We start from the raw sequence: 15,001 nt of genomic DNA on the forward strand, positions 1-15,001 counted from the left end.
TCTTCCCGAGCTGGACCCCTCTGTGAGGAAAACACTCGTGGAAAGATGGGCACCGAGGGAGCGGAAAGGGGGGAAACGGTGCTGGAGGGGCAGCAGGGAAAGGGGGGGAGCAGGGCGCTGAAGGGGATAGGAGGGAAGGAGGGAGACGGGCGGTGAGGGGGCAGGAGGGAAGCGGGTAAGAAAGGCGCTGAGCGGGGACGAAGCCCCCCGAGCGACGGCGGAGCGCAGGAGGCGAGGAGAGCAGCAGGGTGGGCGCGGCAGAAGGAGCAGCGCAGCCGGGGACGGGGCGCGAGCGGGGAGGAAGGGGCGGCCGCGGGGGAGGCGCTCACAGCGGATGGTGTGGAAGGAGGCTTTGGGCCGCCGCTCGAAGCTCTCGCCCAGCTGCAGCGGGTGCTCCTCCTTGTCCAGCAACGAGTTCGCCGAGCCGTTCATGGCCCCGCTCCTGGCCCGGCCGGTCCCTTCCCTCTCCTCCGTGCGCTGCCGCTCGGCGTCCTCCCGGAAATTCTTGACTTTCCCTTCCGGGAACCCTCTCCGGGGCTGGCGGCGGGTACGGCGGGGCGAGGCGGGGGCCCGGGGCCGGGCTGGGGCTGCTTCCCCGGGGAGGGTCCCCGGGGAGGTGGGAGTCCGGCGCTCCCCGCCCTCGGCAGGGCAGAGCAGGAGGGGCTTTGCTTTCCTTTGCTTTTCTTTCCTTCCCTGCCGGCGTGTCCGAGTACCGGCCACGCTGGAGCAGGAGCTGCTGGAGGGAAGCCGGTTCCGAGTGAGGGGACCGGGGGATCACACAGGAGTGTTACATGTTTGTGCTCTTAGCTCTGGATTAAACACCTTTAAAAGGCTCTTTAGCCTAAGCATGGGTTGAGTTTATCATCGCGCTGCCTTCCCAGCACGGCAGATGCGTCACTGAGAGGACTGGCCTGCGTTTGTTTGTTTCCCTCGCTCGTTCTGTGATGAAATAATGTAGCGTGCCTACAATAGAGGCGTGTGTAGAAATACGGCAGAAATTTTGCTGATTAAGTTTTTGTTTGTTGTTTTGAGCATATGCTCTTCTTTAGGAGACATCCTTTCAAAGGAGCCTCCTCTTCTGTTTTTGGAGGAAAAGGGGGTGTGTCTGTGACACTGGACGAAATTCTGGCAGTTCTTTTTTTTCATTTGCACGCCTCTAGTTGTGTTTGCATCACGACATGTATATATCATATGTAGCATATATAACATTTACGTAACATAGAATGTATTTTATCATAAGATAAAATACACAAGTGAAGTACTACTCATTTTTGTGTTTGTTTGTTTGTTTGTTTTAGGGTATGTATTGTGTTTTTCTCATTTCCTTTTTGGTAAATTGACACCAGTGCCTGGCTCTGGGCACTGATGTACACAAGCAGTGGGTGTTCGCTCCCTGGGCTTTCCTGGGAGTTACTGGGCCATGCAGGATTTAGTTCGCGTGTTCCATCATCCAGGATCTGCATGTTTATGACAAGCCAAGTGTCAGGACCAGTTTAACAACAGAGAAAATATTTGAGTCCCTTCGCAGCCTATGCGAAGCTCTTTCTGTTAACTTCTGAAAATAAAACCACCTGTGATTGTTAAAACCTGTGTGAATCTTCGGGAGGAGGCAGTGGGAGGAAGGCTGGCACAGGCCAGCTCTGGGCGTTTTGGACACATGACTGCTTTTGTTCTCTTCTTTAGGTGACGTGGTGTTATAAATGCTGTTGTTTTCAGCAGTATTTTCTCACAGAGCTGAGAGCAGGAAGGAGAAATGCTAACAGGAATACACTTTGTTTCATTAATTTTAATGTGACTTTTAAATGTCATCTGTTCTTCAGTTACCTTTTTTTCTGAAGTGTTCTAAGTGAGGTTAATGAGAAACAAAGCCCTTGCTTTCCCTCTCAAGTCCCTTTTAGTGAAAAGCTAGAGCTGCCATCTTTTTCTTTTTGGGTAGCTTTCTAGGATGCAGAGGAAAGACCAGGAGACTCTGAAGTATCTTCTTTAACTTTGACATCAGTGTGATGTAGTTTACAGTTCTTAGTTTAGATGAAGGTTTTCTGAAATTAAGAGAAATCTGGTGACATGTAGGTCCATCAGGTAGGACAGATCACTAAAATTGTAGTAAGTGAATACTGTAATTATTTCTCATTTTTAATTCTGCTTCTAGATCCTTACTTATTCTACCTAATTAAGTGATGGAACCACACATTAAAGAAAAAAAAATCATTCTTGGGTCTTTGGTGTTCATGTTTGTGTGAAAGAATCTAGGATGTTCCAAGAAAATGCATCAGCCAGTTGCTTAAATATAGTAACAACACCTACTGAAGATGGTGCTTTCCAAAAAAAAGGTCATTGTGCTCGAGTCCTTAGCCCAGAAGAAGCAGAAAAACTGGCAAAAGATCAGGTTTTGGTGTCTGAGTTCAAACAATTAAAATTGGAGAAAGAGGCACAGAAGAACTGGGATCTATTTTACAAAAGAAACAGCACCAACTTCTTCAAAGACAGACATTGGACAACCAGAGAGTTTCAAGAGTTAAAGGCATGTCGTGAGGTGAGAGCTATACAATTCTCCTGTAAAAGATGAGATTGATTGTTTCCAGGGGAGTTAATAATGCTTAGAATAAAGCCATTTGATTAAGAGCTGACATATGTAAAGTTTGCAGTGCCTTGTGTATTTTCTTTTAATATCAAATATAGCTTCTCAGATGATAGAATCAGATGCATCAGTTCAGTTTCAGTTTATAATTGGCCCTTAGTGGATGGGAATGCTGTTCATAGCATCCTGGATGCTGAGAATGAAGTCTGGAATATTTGATTTTGGAGCCCTAAAGTAGACAGCTTGTCTCTCTGTGTGCAGGATGGTGCGCTTCAGTACACTGCTTTAAAGAAAAGCATCCAGAATTGCAGGCTAATTGCTGAACACAGTTAAGGGAATAACCAGATGCATCTGTTGTTCCTTATAGCTGAATGAAAAGACAGAAATGGTACAAGTCTGTTGATTACTTAAGGGGTAGATGACTGAAGAAATATTAATATGTTCTAAAATTATTTCTAATTTTGCAGAAATCAGGATGTCTGGGTTTTAGTGTCAGATTATGCAGTGGCTGCCTACTTTGTTTTTTTGAAGAACAGTAATTAAAATTGATTATAGCTTCTAAGATACTGGTTGAACAGTGCCTCTGCTCATATTATGAGAAAATAAAAATTATATGTTTTGTCTTGTATTGCTTCCTCCCCAGTTTGCAGATCAAAAACTGACCATTCTGGAAGCAGGCTGCGGGGTTGGGAACTGCTTGTTTCCACTCTTAGAAGAAGATCTGAATATTTTTGCATATGCCTGTGATTTCTCTCCTAGAGCTGTGGAGTATGTGAAGGTTGGTGTGATATTTGGAACTTCTTTTAGAGTGTTTTAGAGTGTTTTTTAGAAGCTTCTAAAATTACAAATGACTGTAACAACAGACTTCTCTGGCTTCCTTTTTGTAAGAAGGGTAGAATACGCTTTGCCAAAAAATTGAGGCTGATGCATTTCGTTGGAGATCCCATGCAAGAAGCCGAATCATTGCTCAAGACTTGGCTTTTCAGTGTCAAATTACAGCATTATGGTATATTACTTGAATGATTTATGAAGATAGTGTTTTTTAGGGGCACTACTATGTCTCTGCTGACTGTGCAGTACAAGCAAAATTTGTTTGTCATGGAAGCTTGCCCTTAATAGAGGGAGTCTCAAGGAGAGCCTTGAAAACAAGGCTGGGAAAATTATTGTTAAGGAAATTTGTAACCTGATTAGGAGTAGGTATGTTTACACTTAGTCGTGGGTACTGCAGTCCGAAGTCGAGCCTTGCAGCAGGGCTGGTGGGGGCTTTGAAAGTCTTTATTAAGATTGTAACCACAGGTAAATTTCTATGTATCTGTTAATTGAAAGCCTTGTGACCAAGAACCACAGACGCAGACAGCATTTGTCTTGTGAAAGATGGGAAGAAATACCCGTGGCAAGCAGAGCAGGACAGCAGCTCCCTGGGATGCTGTGGCTGCACCTCAGGATGAGGCTGGGCTGAGTGTGTGTACCTTGAGTTGAGATGACTTAACAGCATCTGCCTCCACAGCTCTTGCTGAATTTATTTTTTGCCAAACCAGGTTTCTTTGTCCACAGCAAAACTGCAGGTTATGTGACAGGAACCCCAACTGTTTTCAGTCTACCTGTAGCTCAGGAGCTTTACTTTCATCACCCTGTAATACGTAATTTCTTTCAATAGTATTTACGTATTCTTCAATAAGTAGAAGCAGGGGTAAAACAGAAATAGTATGTTTTATGAATTGTCTCAATACACACTCCTCAAATTCATGGGAACAGACTATTCTACAAGTTGTAGTTTCACTATTGTAGTTAGGAGCAAAGAATTTCTGATTGCAGTAGCTGCCTGTTGGAAGTTAATATTCTCTTGCGACTGCATTTTGTGTCTCTCTACTGATTAATTTCATAAGATTTTTACTTTACTGTAGCAACAAATGCTGCTAATTTTCAGTGAAAGCTTGCTCTTTTAATTTCCCTAGAAAAATGCCTTATATAGTACTGAAAGATGTAAAGTGTTCCAGTGTGATCTTACCAAAGATGATCTTCTAGACAATATACCAGCAGATTCCGTGGATGTTGTCACACTTATATTTGTGCTTTCTGCCATTCATCCTGACAAAATGCATCTTGTCCTGAGGAACATTTACAAGGTAAAACCAGCTGATTTTACAGCCTTTAAAGCACTTTCCTTCTTTTTAGCTTGAAAATACTTTTTTTTTTCTGACAAAATGACTCTCTTGCAATGGTGATTTTTCATATTTTATTCCATGGATGTATTTTGTTAGTTCACTGAGTATGCAGGACTAAAATATATTTTACAATATCCTTTTTTTTTCTCCTTGTATTGTGAGATTCTTTGGTTTGAGGCCTAATTGATGCCATCATTGTAAGAAAAAGATATAAATTATGGCTTTCATGTACCTGAAAGGGGCATACAGGCAATATGAGAGAGATTTTTACAAGAAAGAGCATGTAGTGACAAGGAAAGGGGGAATGGATTCAAACTGAGAGTGGGTTTAGATTAGATAGGAGGAAGAAATTCTTTAGGGAGGTGCTGGCATAGGTTGTACAAAGAAGTTGTGGATGCCCTACTCCTGGAAGTGTTGAAGGCCAGGATGGATGGGGCTTTGGGCAGCCTGATCTGGTGGAACTTGTCCCTGCCCATGGCAGAGAGGTTGGAACCAGGTGGTCTTTCTATCCCAAGCCACTCTGTGATTTTAAAGCTGTGACTTAGGTTGTATGCTATGAATAATGTTTATATGTTGCAGAGATGTCTGTGTTGATAAGGTGTGAATGGTAGTGAGCCAAAATTAACTTCCAGAGATCCAGTGACCTGCAGTTAGGATGTTGCTATTATTATTATTAAATGTATTTCACCTATGGTGATTTAAAAGTGGAATGTTCAGAAGTCAACATTAATCTAGAGACACTAGCCCCCCTAAGCTGTCTTTGTTAGTTGATAGACTAGGATAAGCCCATCCAAAGGGTGGTTTAAACAGCCTGAATTGTGACTTGGTCTGAATTTTCCTGAGATGTCATATATTGATTGCAGAGGAAAATAGTCAACCTATTTTTTTATTTTTGCATATGTGTGTATTAAGGGTCTTGTATTTCCTGATATTATTTCGCTTATTATCAGTAGTTTGGAAAAGGAATATTAGAGTTTTTTTGGTATATCTCCAGCTGTTTTCCAAAGTCAGGATTTGTTCTTAGCTCATATAAATATTTAGATATTTAGATAGCTAAAATCAACATGGGCAGTGACCATGTACTTACAAACTTTAAACTCTTTATAGCTTGATTTCTTTACCAAAAAGCAATTCTTAAAAATCCATTATGCATTTTCTTAAAATGGGTTGTTATTTATTTCTCAACACATTGCAACATTTTTCCTTTCCCTGTAAAAAAAGAATTGTCACAATATTCTAAATGTTGTTGTTAACCATTAAAAAAATCAGGTGCTAAACAGGATACTAGCCAACAGAAGAAATGCCCTGATGGGGATTTTTGTTAAACTGTATGTTTTCTTCTTTCCTCTGTGTTTGAAGAATGTTGCTAATTTAGCTGATCAGCACCCAAAGATGTATTCTAAAACTAGTTGTAGTCTTTTGTTCATGGGGAAACTTCTTTAAGACTCAATCCAGTTTTTGCACAAGCTTTTTGTTGCACAGGGAATTAATTGTATCTATGTCTATCTACATCTATATATAGATGTAGATATAGATATCTCACTGTTGTATTGACTATATTAGTCTACCTTGTCTTAGTTACCAATGTCTGTATGTGTACACAAATAAATATCCCTATATATGACTAAATCTGTTTAGCTTATTAAAGCATGTGTGTATTATGTGACAGGTATTAAAACCAGGCAAGTGTGTCCTGTTCCGAGACTATGGCCTGTATGATCATGCAATGCTCAGGTTTAAGTCTGGCAGCAAACTTGGGGAAAACTTTTATGTCAGACAAGATGGGACAAGATCGTATTTTTTTACTGAAGGTAAGACATACTGTAGAGTGCTTTCTTTTCTGTGAATCTTCTGTTTAAATTTTCTCCAGGGAACTTCCAACATTCCCATGGAAGTTTTATTTTGTGTGGATGAACTGTTAAATTGTGATTTGTTTAATTTACCATCCTTTTTTGCAAGAAACAGTTATTTAGACTAGCAGAACTTCGTGGAGCATTTTCTTGTTTATAAGCTTGTTGTATGTGCTATAATTCTCCAAAAGCAACAGTTTCTGAATTTGCTGAATTTCATTCACATTTGTTACCTAAGGGGAAAAGACCTATGTATGTTCAGTAAGAGAACTGATCATCTTCATGAAGCAAGTAAGCAGTTCTTTTGGCATCATTATTTGATGCAGGGCTATTTCTGGTGAGCAGGATGAGGTCTATTGACTTCTAAAAGCAGAACCACGACTGCAGCACTGAGAAGCTCATGCACAAATCCTGCTGGGATAGCACTGACTAGCTGTGGTCACTCTGTCTTCTAGGGTTTGTTTTTTAGTGAAGACACTGCAAAAAACCATTTCCATGTGATACAGTATTTAGTTTTTTTCAGTGATCATAATGGTTTAGGAGGAAGGGTAGTTATTGCAGTTTACTGGTGGAGAATTTGAAGTACAGAGATGTGAAGGAATTTTCTTAGACTTCCACAATGAATTGGGATTATAGCTTGTCTGTAGCTTCTAACTCCCAATTCCTCATGCTAAAGTCATTGCTCCCTCCTATCATTGTAGAGCATTGTGTAATAAGAGCTCTGAATTTATTTCTGTGGGGCTCTTTGTTCTTAGTCTAAAGCAAAATACAGCCACTGAAGAGACTGATTTGGAGCCAAGTAAATGTTATTCATATTTTATGCCATAACATATTACCTGATTGCTTCTGATATATAAAACCCATTAATCTTGTCTGAGTTCCCCCTATTCTTCATAGGATAACGATGAAATCTAAGATAATGCAAGTTGTGCTACAGCTTCATTGAAGCATTTCTAAAACTGTTATTTACTGAGTGATCTTTTAGTTCTGTTTAAACAATTAGCTCTTACAAAGAGAATGGATGTTAAAGGGAACAAATAAGAGACTGACCTAGCTGTGGAATTTTAAATCTCGTTTTTATTGTGTTTTCAAATAGTTTCTGAATGAGAGGTTCCTTGCTAGTATGCGTGTTTCCCTTGGGAGAAGATTTGAGGTAGGGACGAGGAAGAGGAAGGAAGGAGAAAAGAGAGAATTTATTTTATATCACTCATGCCAGCAATTGTTTTTCCTTGGGCTGGTCTGTGACTGTCTCACAGATCACCTCTACTTCCGTTTTTAATCATTATGATCTCATTAATTTCACAGATTTTCATATAAACATTGCTTAATGCTTGAGAATTCTTTTGTTACTGGAGACGTGATTCCCATCATTTCCACAGAGGTTGCAACCCTTGCTATTTTTCATCTTTTTAGCACTACATTGGTACACCAAGTAATTGCTGCATGGGGTGATTTGAATGAAACTTATTTATAATATGTCTGGCCTCAGATAACAACACAGAACTTCTTCCATGGAAAAAAATCCATTCTTCTACTGTTTGAAATAATACTAAATTTGTGGAGGAATGTGTGATTGTAGTTTTGTATTATGAAATATGTGAAACTTCCTCACAATGAGATTTCAATAGGCTCAAAATTAAGTGCTGTTTATTTATATTTCATTGGTGTGGGTCCTCTATTTTACATGAACACACAATATTTACAGCCATGGTGGGCTTGGGTTGATATAAGCCTGCAGTGCCCACCGAAGTGGGTGGTCTCATCTTCCTCAACACACCATCTCTTGTGGTGTTTCCTGTGCCCACATGATCACTGTTTCATTGAGCTAATCCCCCTGAGCAGTGAAAAATGGAATGTCTTTGTTTTCTATCAAGTAACACAAGTTTAGAACAGCTTAAATTTACTGTGAAATTGCTGCCTGAGTAAGTGAATTGAGGTGCAGGAAAGGAAAAATGATGATTTTTAATTAACATGACAAGTCAATAGCATGAGCAGACTTTACTGCTGCACAGGTCACCCTGTTTGGAGGTGCTTCTACCTTCCTTAAGGGAGCTATGCCTTGAGTAAATTTTTTTTGTTTATAGAAAATACTTTCAGTTCAACTTAGTGGAGTCTTGGTACCACCATGTCCTCTTTCCCATTTTGTGAGTTTTTCTGTTGAGCAATTGCATGTAACATAGGGTGTTATTCTTCCCTGAGCAGAGGTACATCTGCACAGCTGGATTACCTTTGAAATATTTATGTTAACTGATGTATTCAGCTAGTGAAGGTCAGCTGCACAAAGGGAAAATTCACTGATGTCAGTCACAATGAGAATGACAAGGCTTAATAAAAATAAGAGATGTGGTAGTTTTTGGAAATTCAACTGAGTATCTAGCTTAAGCCCCAGTTTTACAAGCTATTTTGCTTAGGTTGATGTTTCTAAAGGAGATCTTTATTGGTTTTTATTCAGCATTCTGCCCACACAGAACAGCTTGAAATCTGAAGGCCTGTATGATTTTCATGCTGTAACACATAAGAAAGTATGCTTATATAAACGTTGTCTGGTGTTCTAAAAATAGCTTAAACATAATATTACTTTTTTTTTTTTTAATTCTCTTCCAGAGTTCTTATCTCAGCTTTTCAAGGCTGAGGGATATGAGCAAGTGGCCAGTGAATATGTGCAGCGAGAAACTGTGAATAGGAAAGAAGATTTGCGTGTTCCAAGAGTTTTTCTTCAAAGCAAATTTCAAAAGCCTTTCAGTGAGACAAATTCTAGCTGATTAGCAACAGCATTGCTTGTTTGAAATGGAAGCTAGCACATGTGTGCTTCTCTTTCTGGTGAGCCAAAAATGATGGCATCCAACACCCCTTGTTGGTTTCCATCCTAGGATGCAAAATATGAATGCTATTTCTAATTGAATTTTAAGACGGTTTAGTGATGCAGGCAACCTGTTGAGCATCTGTGTTCCTGCTTCTAAAATAAAACCTGTGCAACATTGTTGGAGGATCAGGTAAAGCATATAAATAAACTTCCATTTTTATTAAAAACTGTTTTTAAATAAGTATCCTGTGTTTCCTGTCACTTGTGATTTTTTGAGGCTTGTTAAAGTTAGAATAGTTCATTTACTTTCAGTACTTGTAGGACTTCTGAGTGTGCTTTCTCAGATACAGGAATGAAACAGACTCAATGAGCAGTATAGTGTAAGCTGCCATAATATTTTGATAATGGTATCTTTTTAATATGCTCAGCATTTAGATTTGTAAACAAATGTTTATATTCTAAATAAGATCCTAATTTATCTGATTACATGCTTGAAGAAGCATGTTAGTGGATCAGGTTGTATTTATCCCTAATTAATTAGAGATGTTCTTCATTTAATGTACAGAAATATTTGAAGTTTTGCCGGTCAGTTTTGTGTTTGAAACTGAAATCAGCAAGTCAGGAGTACTTTCTTTGATATGAAGTGTAGTCAGATGCTTCTTTCCTGAGCAGAGGTCTTAATTCTTTTCCATCACTCTCAGGAAAGCTGTGTTGGTCTTTGCTCTTCCTGCCACTAAAAGCCACTGTACTGTTGCTGCTGTGGATGTAACTTCTTGAAGGAACTTCATCCTTTCCTTAAAGCTCTTTGCACTGTGGCACTTTACACTGAAGGACCTTTTCTGTGTTCTTGGGTGATGTAGTTTCAAAATCATGCCTGGGTCTTTAACCTGTGTTTTGAACAGCTGCACTGAAGCAGAGGAAGCCCAGAAGTATCCAGTGACTTATGCAATGGCTGGAGCTGATCCTGTGTAATGTACACAATTCGCAACACGGGAAATTCCAGTGAAATACTAAGGGGACATCAAATATGGGGACAGGGCCCAGAGAAGTTGTGGAGCCTTCATTATTGGAAATACTCAGAATAAGACCAGCCAAGGGCCTGGAGCATCCTGTGACTTTGAGGGTGGCCCTGTTCTGAGTAGAGATTTCATCTCTGGCTATGTCTATGAGTATATGATTGCTTGATTCAAGCTGTCATTCCATTAGACTTGTGTGTTGTTAGATAACCCAGTTGTACACATCTGATGTGGACCAGAGGTGACTTTTCCCCTCTGTTTATGACATAAGATATAATAATGATTTTTTTTTCCAGGCTCTTAACACTGGGTGTATGTGCATGAAACGGAAGAAGTAATAATTTTGCAACCTGAAGCTTAATGTTACAAAGTTAACCAGTCATTTTTTTTAACAAATTGGAGTTGCCAAAGGTATTATTCAGTTGATATGGTTAGAAATAAATTTGCAGCAGATCACAAATCTTTGGCCTCAGAGGAGAAAATGCTTAAATCACTCTCAATTCTCCTAATGACTCTTTGAGGAGGGTTATTACGTGTCATCTCCTTTTTTTTTTATGGAGAGTATTATCCCAGAGATTTATGCATTGCTGACCCCTGCTATGCAACCCATTAGCTCTTTCTGCCATGCTAGTAATAAATATCTAGTAACATTTACAGTAAATGAAAAGCTATGCTAAAAAGTGATAGAACAATGACAGTACTATTCTAATCTGAGCTATCATTATTTGGTGGCTTTCATCAACACATGTTCATCTTTTGCACAGCAGTTTTGCAATGACTACATATAGTCTGAGCTCTGCTGATATTTAGTGGTGGTTGCAGCTTGTAATTCCAAGTGCCTTTCAGGACTGGAGGCTCGGTCCTTTTGGAGTGTACAGCACATAAATGAAACTGAAGGAATGCCTTGTGTTGTGCTTTATCATAGTGCTGTGTGCTTGTCAGCATATGCAAAGGCAAGTGCAATGAACTGTTCATCTCCAAAAGAAACGAGATGTAGGCAAGAATCAAAAATGTTAATCAGAATACCTGAGTCAGCCCAATAGCCTTAGCTGCAGACAACCACTGAGTTCCTTTTTACACTGAACTAACAATTGCTAGAACAACAATACATGTTTTTGTGTGTGGCTGTAGCTTCAGTATTTCTGTGTACACTTTTTTGTGTAGGAGTGTGTTAAATGGAGGGCAATATTTCTAACTTTTTTGCTGTATCTCATTCAGTCTCATTTCCAGTCAGACCTGCAAAATAAAGTAGCATGCATTAATGCCCCTGCCAGAAAGATCTTCTGCTATAGTTCTCCTAAAGCAGATGTTATTTTGAGACGAATGGTCAGAAAGGTTAATTTGGTTTCTATGACTCTGCTTCTGTGGACTTTAAATCATAGCAATTTTTTTGTAACTGTGGCAAAGTTTGAGGAAGTTGAGTCAGCTTTAAGAAATCCTTGCCCCATCACGTGAGACACAGTAACTCATAGGGTGCATGAGGTTGCTGCAGTGCTAAGTGGATCTACTCTCCCCAGCTCTTCAGCCTTCCCAAGCTCAAGTAAGCTCACCAGCAGCACAATGCCAATGATACCAGTACCTTGTGTTCTTACTTGAACAGTAATGGGACAATAAGTTACTGGTTCAGACTGAAAGAGGGGTAATTTAAGTTAGGTATATGGAAGAAATTCTTTACTGTGAGAGTGATGAAGCACCAGAACAGGTTTCCCAGAGAAGCTGGAGAAGCTCCATCCCTGGCAGTGTTCGAGGCCAGGCTGGATGGGACTCTGAGCAACAGTGGCAGGGGGATTGGAATTAGATGATCTTTAAGGTCTTTTTCAACCCAAACCATTCTGTGTAGAACTGTCCTCAGAGAGATGTAGTAATCAGGGATAATGGTGTTAAAATTACTTGAAAAAAGAATATATGCACGGAATCATGCTCACTTTGCACAAGCAAGCTACTATGCCATGATTATAATAAATGTCCTGATTGTTCTTTGATTTAAGTTGTCTGCAATCAATGGAGGCTGCTGAGATTACTCAGTTGTCTGTAGAAGACCTGCTTTTTGTTCCCCTTAAGATGAACTAGCTGCTCTATTTGGCAAGCATAAGTAGTAAGTTCCTTTATGCCAACACCCTGTTCTGAGCAATATTTAGGATAGAAGCAAATAATTGTTGAAGTAATAGGACTGAGAAAATATATGTATTTTTTTTAATGATGTGGTGCCCTGTGCTTACATTCTCTGATGTTTAAAAAAGTATGAACTTGGATTAAGGCTTTTCCTGAAGTCGGGGAATCTGAAGTGCCACTTTTCAGTGTGGGCTTCTCTGATGTCTCCTCCTGGAACTGGACTGCATGTATTAAGGAAGGATGTTAATGAGCAGTGCTTCAATGATGATATGAGTAAGGTCTGACTGTCATCTATTTTATCAAATTTACAGAAGTATGAAGTCTTTGAGTTATCTGACATTGTGTGTCCTCTCTGTCCAAAGATAGCTTCTCTCAAATTTGGTTGATGTTGTCTGATGTCTGACAACAAGTTATGACTAGACAGAAATCCACACAGGTATTGAGTCTATATTACATGGATGGGTGAGCTTTCTTTCCTTAGAAATATGCACTACTGAGAAAAAACCCCAAACATTTGAACTTTAAGGTGATAGTATCACAGCAGGTTTTATGTGGTTCATTTGGTAGCTAAAAAGCTATTTCAGGTGCATCTTTCAGGTAGCTGAAAGCTCCTTGGGTTCCAAAGGCAGAATATTTAAGTAATTAATATAATACCAGGGCCATGGTTGATTGTGCATCACTTCTATTAAACCAAATTCTATAAAAGAGGGACCTGAAACTCCAGGAGCTGTAAGCGTCAGCAGTCAACTGTAAAACATACAGCCATGGTCTCCTAGGAGAAAACTGGTATATGAAATTGAAAAGGGTAATTTATATGCTCACCTGTTATAATTTTTTTTGCTTGATCTGTTGAACAGTTCGTACATCTGAATATAGTGAGAGATACAAATTACAAATTAGGAATGCTTTGTGGAAGAGTTAGTTGAAAGATATGCATATATATATATTTGGAGAGGATATCAGCATCGAACATCAATGTGTGAAGGAAAAACGGTAAGATTATGTTTAAGTTTCTGGGGAAAAAAAAAATCCTGAGTTTCACAGACCAGGATTGACATATAATTAAATAAGCTGTTCATCTAAAAAGTGAAATTTTGGAAATGGAAGCCTGCAGGTTCCAAAATTAGACTGATGTTCCAGGGAGACAGGAAGGTGGCATCTGATTCTGTGTGATATTAGTAATATATGCAAGACTCTGTGGGAAGCAGAATTTTATATTGGAAAGATATTGCTGAGATACAATTAGTGAAAATAGAGAAGTATTTTTTAAGGAGTTTTACCTTACCATAATATAGCTGTGATGAATTTTTCACTGGTTATGATTGTTATCAGGAAAGATTGGGAGCCATTTCAAACATTTGGGAGCGAACATTTGCTAGTTATACATACTGCAAAAGCATCTGACCCTTGGGTGCAGTAGGCTCAGGATATGAGTATGTTTGTGCTCTGTGTTTGTAATGCGAGTTCATTTATTAGAGCAAAGGCAGATGGTGAGCCTGCACTGTGGGGAGGCACACAGAGGCATTGCTTGCAAAGATAGAAGCTATTAGCCAGGTAAGATGTTCCATTAGAGAATCTTTTTCATTCCCACTTCCTAGTCTGATGTGCACCATTCATTGTGTTTGCAGCAGGGTGCTGTGAAATCAGGGAAGACAAGGGCACAAGAAAAAGACTACATGATTCTTCCAAATGAATGGTGATTTTGTGTATTTCTACTTAAATGATTCTCTTTGTGACGATTTTGCCCTCTTTCCCAGTAAATTTTAGGTCTCATCCTTGGAAAATTTGCTTGCTCTTGAAGGTCTTCACAAAAGACTTAGGCTTAATTTGCATGCTTGAAAAATATATGATGTGAAATATTTAGAAAGGCAGCTATGTGACTGAAAACACAAATCCAGCTCTGTTTTCCTTCACTGACTTTTAAGAAGCATTATACTTCACTGTCACTTCAGTGGTTTTTCACAGTTCCCACTTTGAGGTGCTGTGCTGTCTTAGGTTAGATGGCACCAATTGACTGCAGCTGTGGTTTCTGATGCCTGTAGCATCCAAAGAACTTAGGATGGAAATAAATGAGGATAGTTACAGGGAAAAGTCAGAAAGGAGGCAAATTGCAAGTAGACAAGCCTGCCTACTGTCTAGGTCCCACTCAGTATTTTTCCACAGCCCATTTCTCTGGACCCTTGGATTGCTGTTGTAAACTTGGTACAGCAGAGAAGCTGTTGTTCAATGGGATGATGATAGCTTCATATATGTGGGATTGTTGTGCATCTGAAATTTAAGGATATTCACGTGCTTTTTTTGGAGGGGGGGTCCCAAACTTTGGCTTCAAACTTTTGTGTGAAATAGGACACATAACTGGAATTTTTATCATCTAATAAAAACCTTTTTCATTAAAATATAACAGACCTGTTGCTATTTTGCTAAGACCTGAGTGTTCAAAAGTAGGATCGAAGAAGAGAAGGAGAGAGAAAAGGAGA

General features: G+C 39.6%; 2 protein-coding genes across 3 annotated transcripts in view; one reads left to right on the plus strand and one right to left on the minus strand.

Moving 5' to 3' along the window:
• Nucleotides 1-501, minus strand: part of EAF1 (ELL associated factor 1) — a 19,471-nt gene extending 18,970 nt beyond the window's left edge. Inside the window, exon 1 of the mRNA XM_014878426.2 lies at nt 330-501. Within this exon, the coding sequence (XP_014733912.1) occupies nt 330-432 (103 nt within the window). The 5' untranslated portion in view covers nt 433-501. The remainder of the gene's footprint in view (nt 1-329) is intronic.
• METTL6 (methyltransferase 6, tRNA N3-cytidine) lies at nt 337-9,640 on the plus strand. Of its 2 annotated transcripts, XM_088164899.1 has the most exons (6): nt 337-547; nt 2,150-2,533; nt 3,222-3,356; nt 4,534-4,704; nt 6,413-6,554; nt 9,198-9,640. In XM_088164899.1, exons 2-6 carry the CDS (start codon nt 2,252-2,254, stop codon nt 9,353-9,355), a joined length of 888 nt encoding a protein of 295 aa, XP_088021025.1. In that variant the 5' UTR covers nt 337-547; nt 2,150-2,251; the 3' UTR covers nt 9,356-9,640. The 2 variants fall into 2 exon arrangements, with proteins under 2 accessions (XP_088021025.1, XP_014733911.2); XM_014878425.2 differs by lacking the exon at nt 337-547 and having other exon boundaries at nt 2,107-2,533.
• Nucleotides 9,641-15,001: the final 5,361 nt, after the last annotated feature.

This window comes from Sturnus vulgaris, chromosome 1 (genome assembly GCF_052056855.1).
Source record: "Sturnus vulgaris isolate bStuVul1 chromosome 1, bStuVul1.hap1, whole genome shotgun sequence".
Classification (NCBI taxonomy): domain Eukaryota; kingdom Metazoa; phylum Chordata; class Aves; order Passeriformes; family Sturnidae; genus Sturnus; species Sturnus vulgaris.

Excerpts from the sequence above, each read along its gene's own strand:
- METTL6 (XM_088164899.1), top strand. The coding sequence starts at position 2,252 with ATGTTCCAAGAAAATGCATCAGCCAGTTGCTTAAATATAGTAACAACA. Across the intron at positions 2,534-3,221 it reads AGTTAAAGGCATGTCGTGAG|TTTGCAGATCAAAAACTGAC; the intron begins GTGAGAGCTATA and ends CTTCCTCCCCAG. Across the intron at positions 3,357-4,533 it reads GAGCTGTGGAGTATGTGAAG|AAAAATGCCTTATATAGTAC; the intron begins GTTGGTGTGATA and ends TAATTTCCCTAG.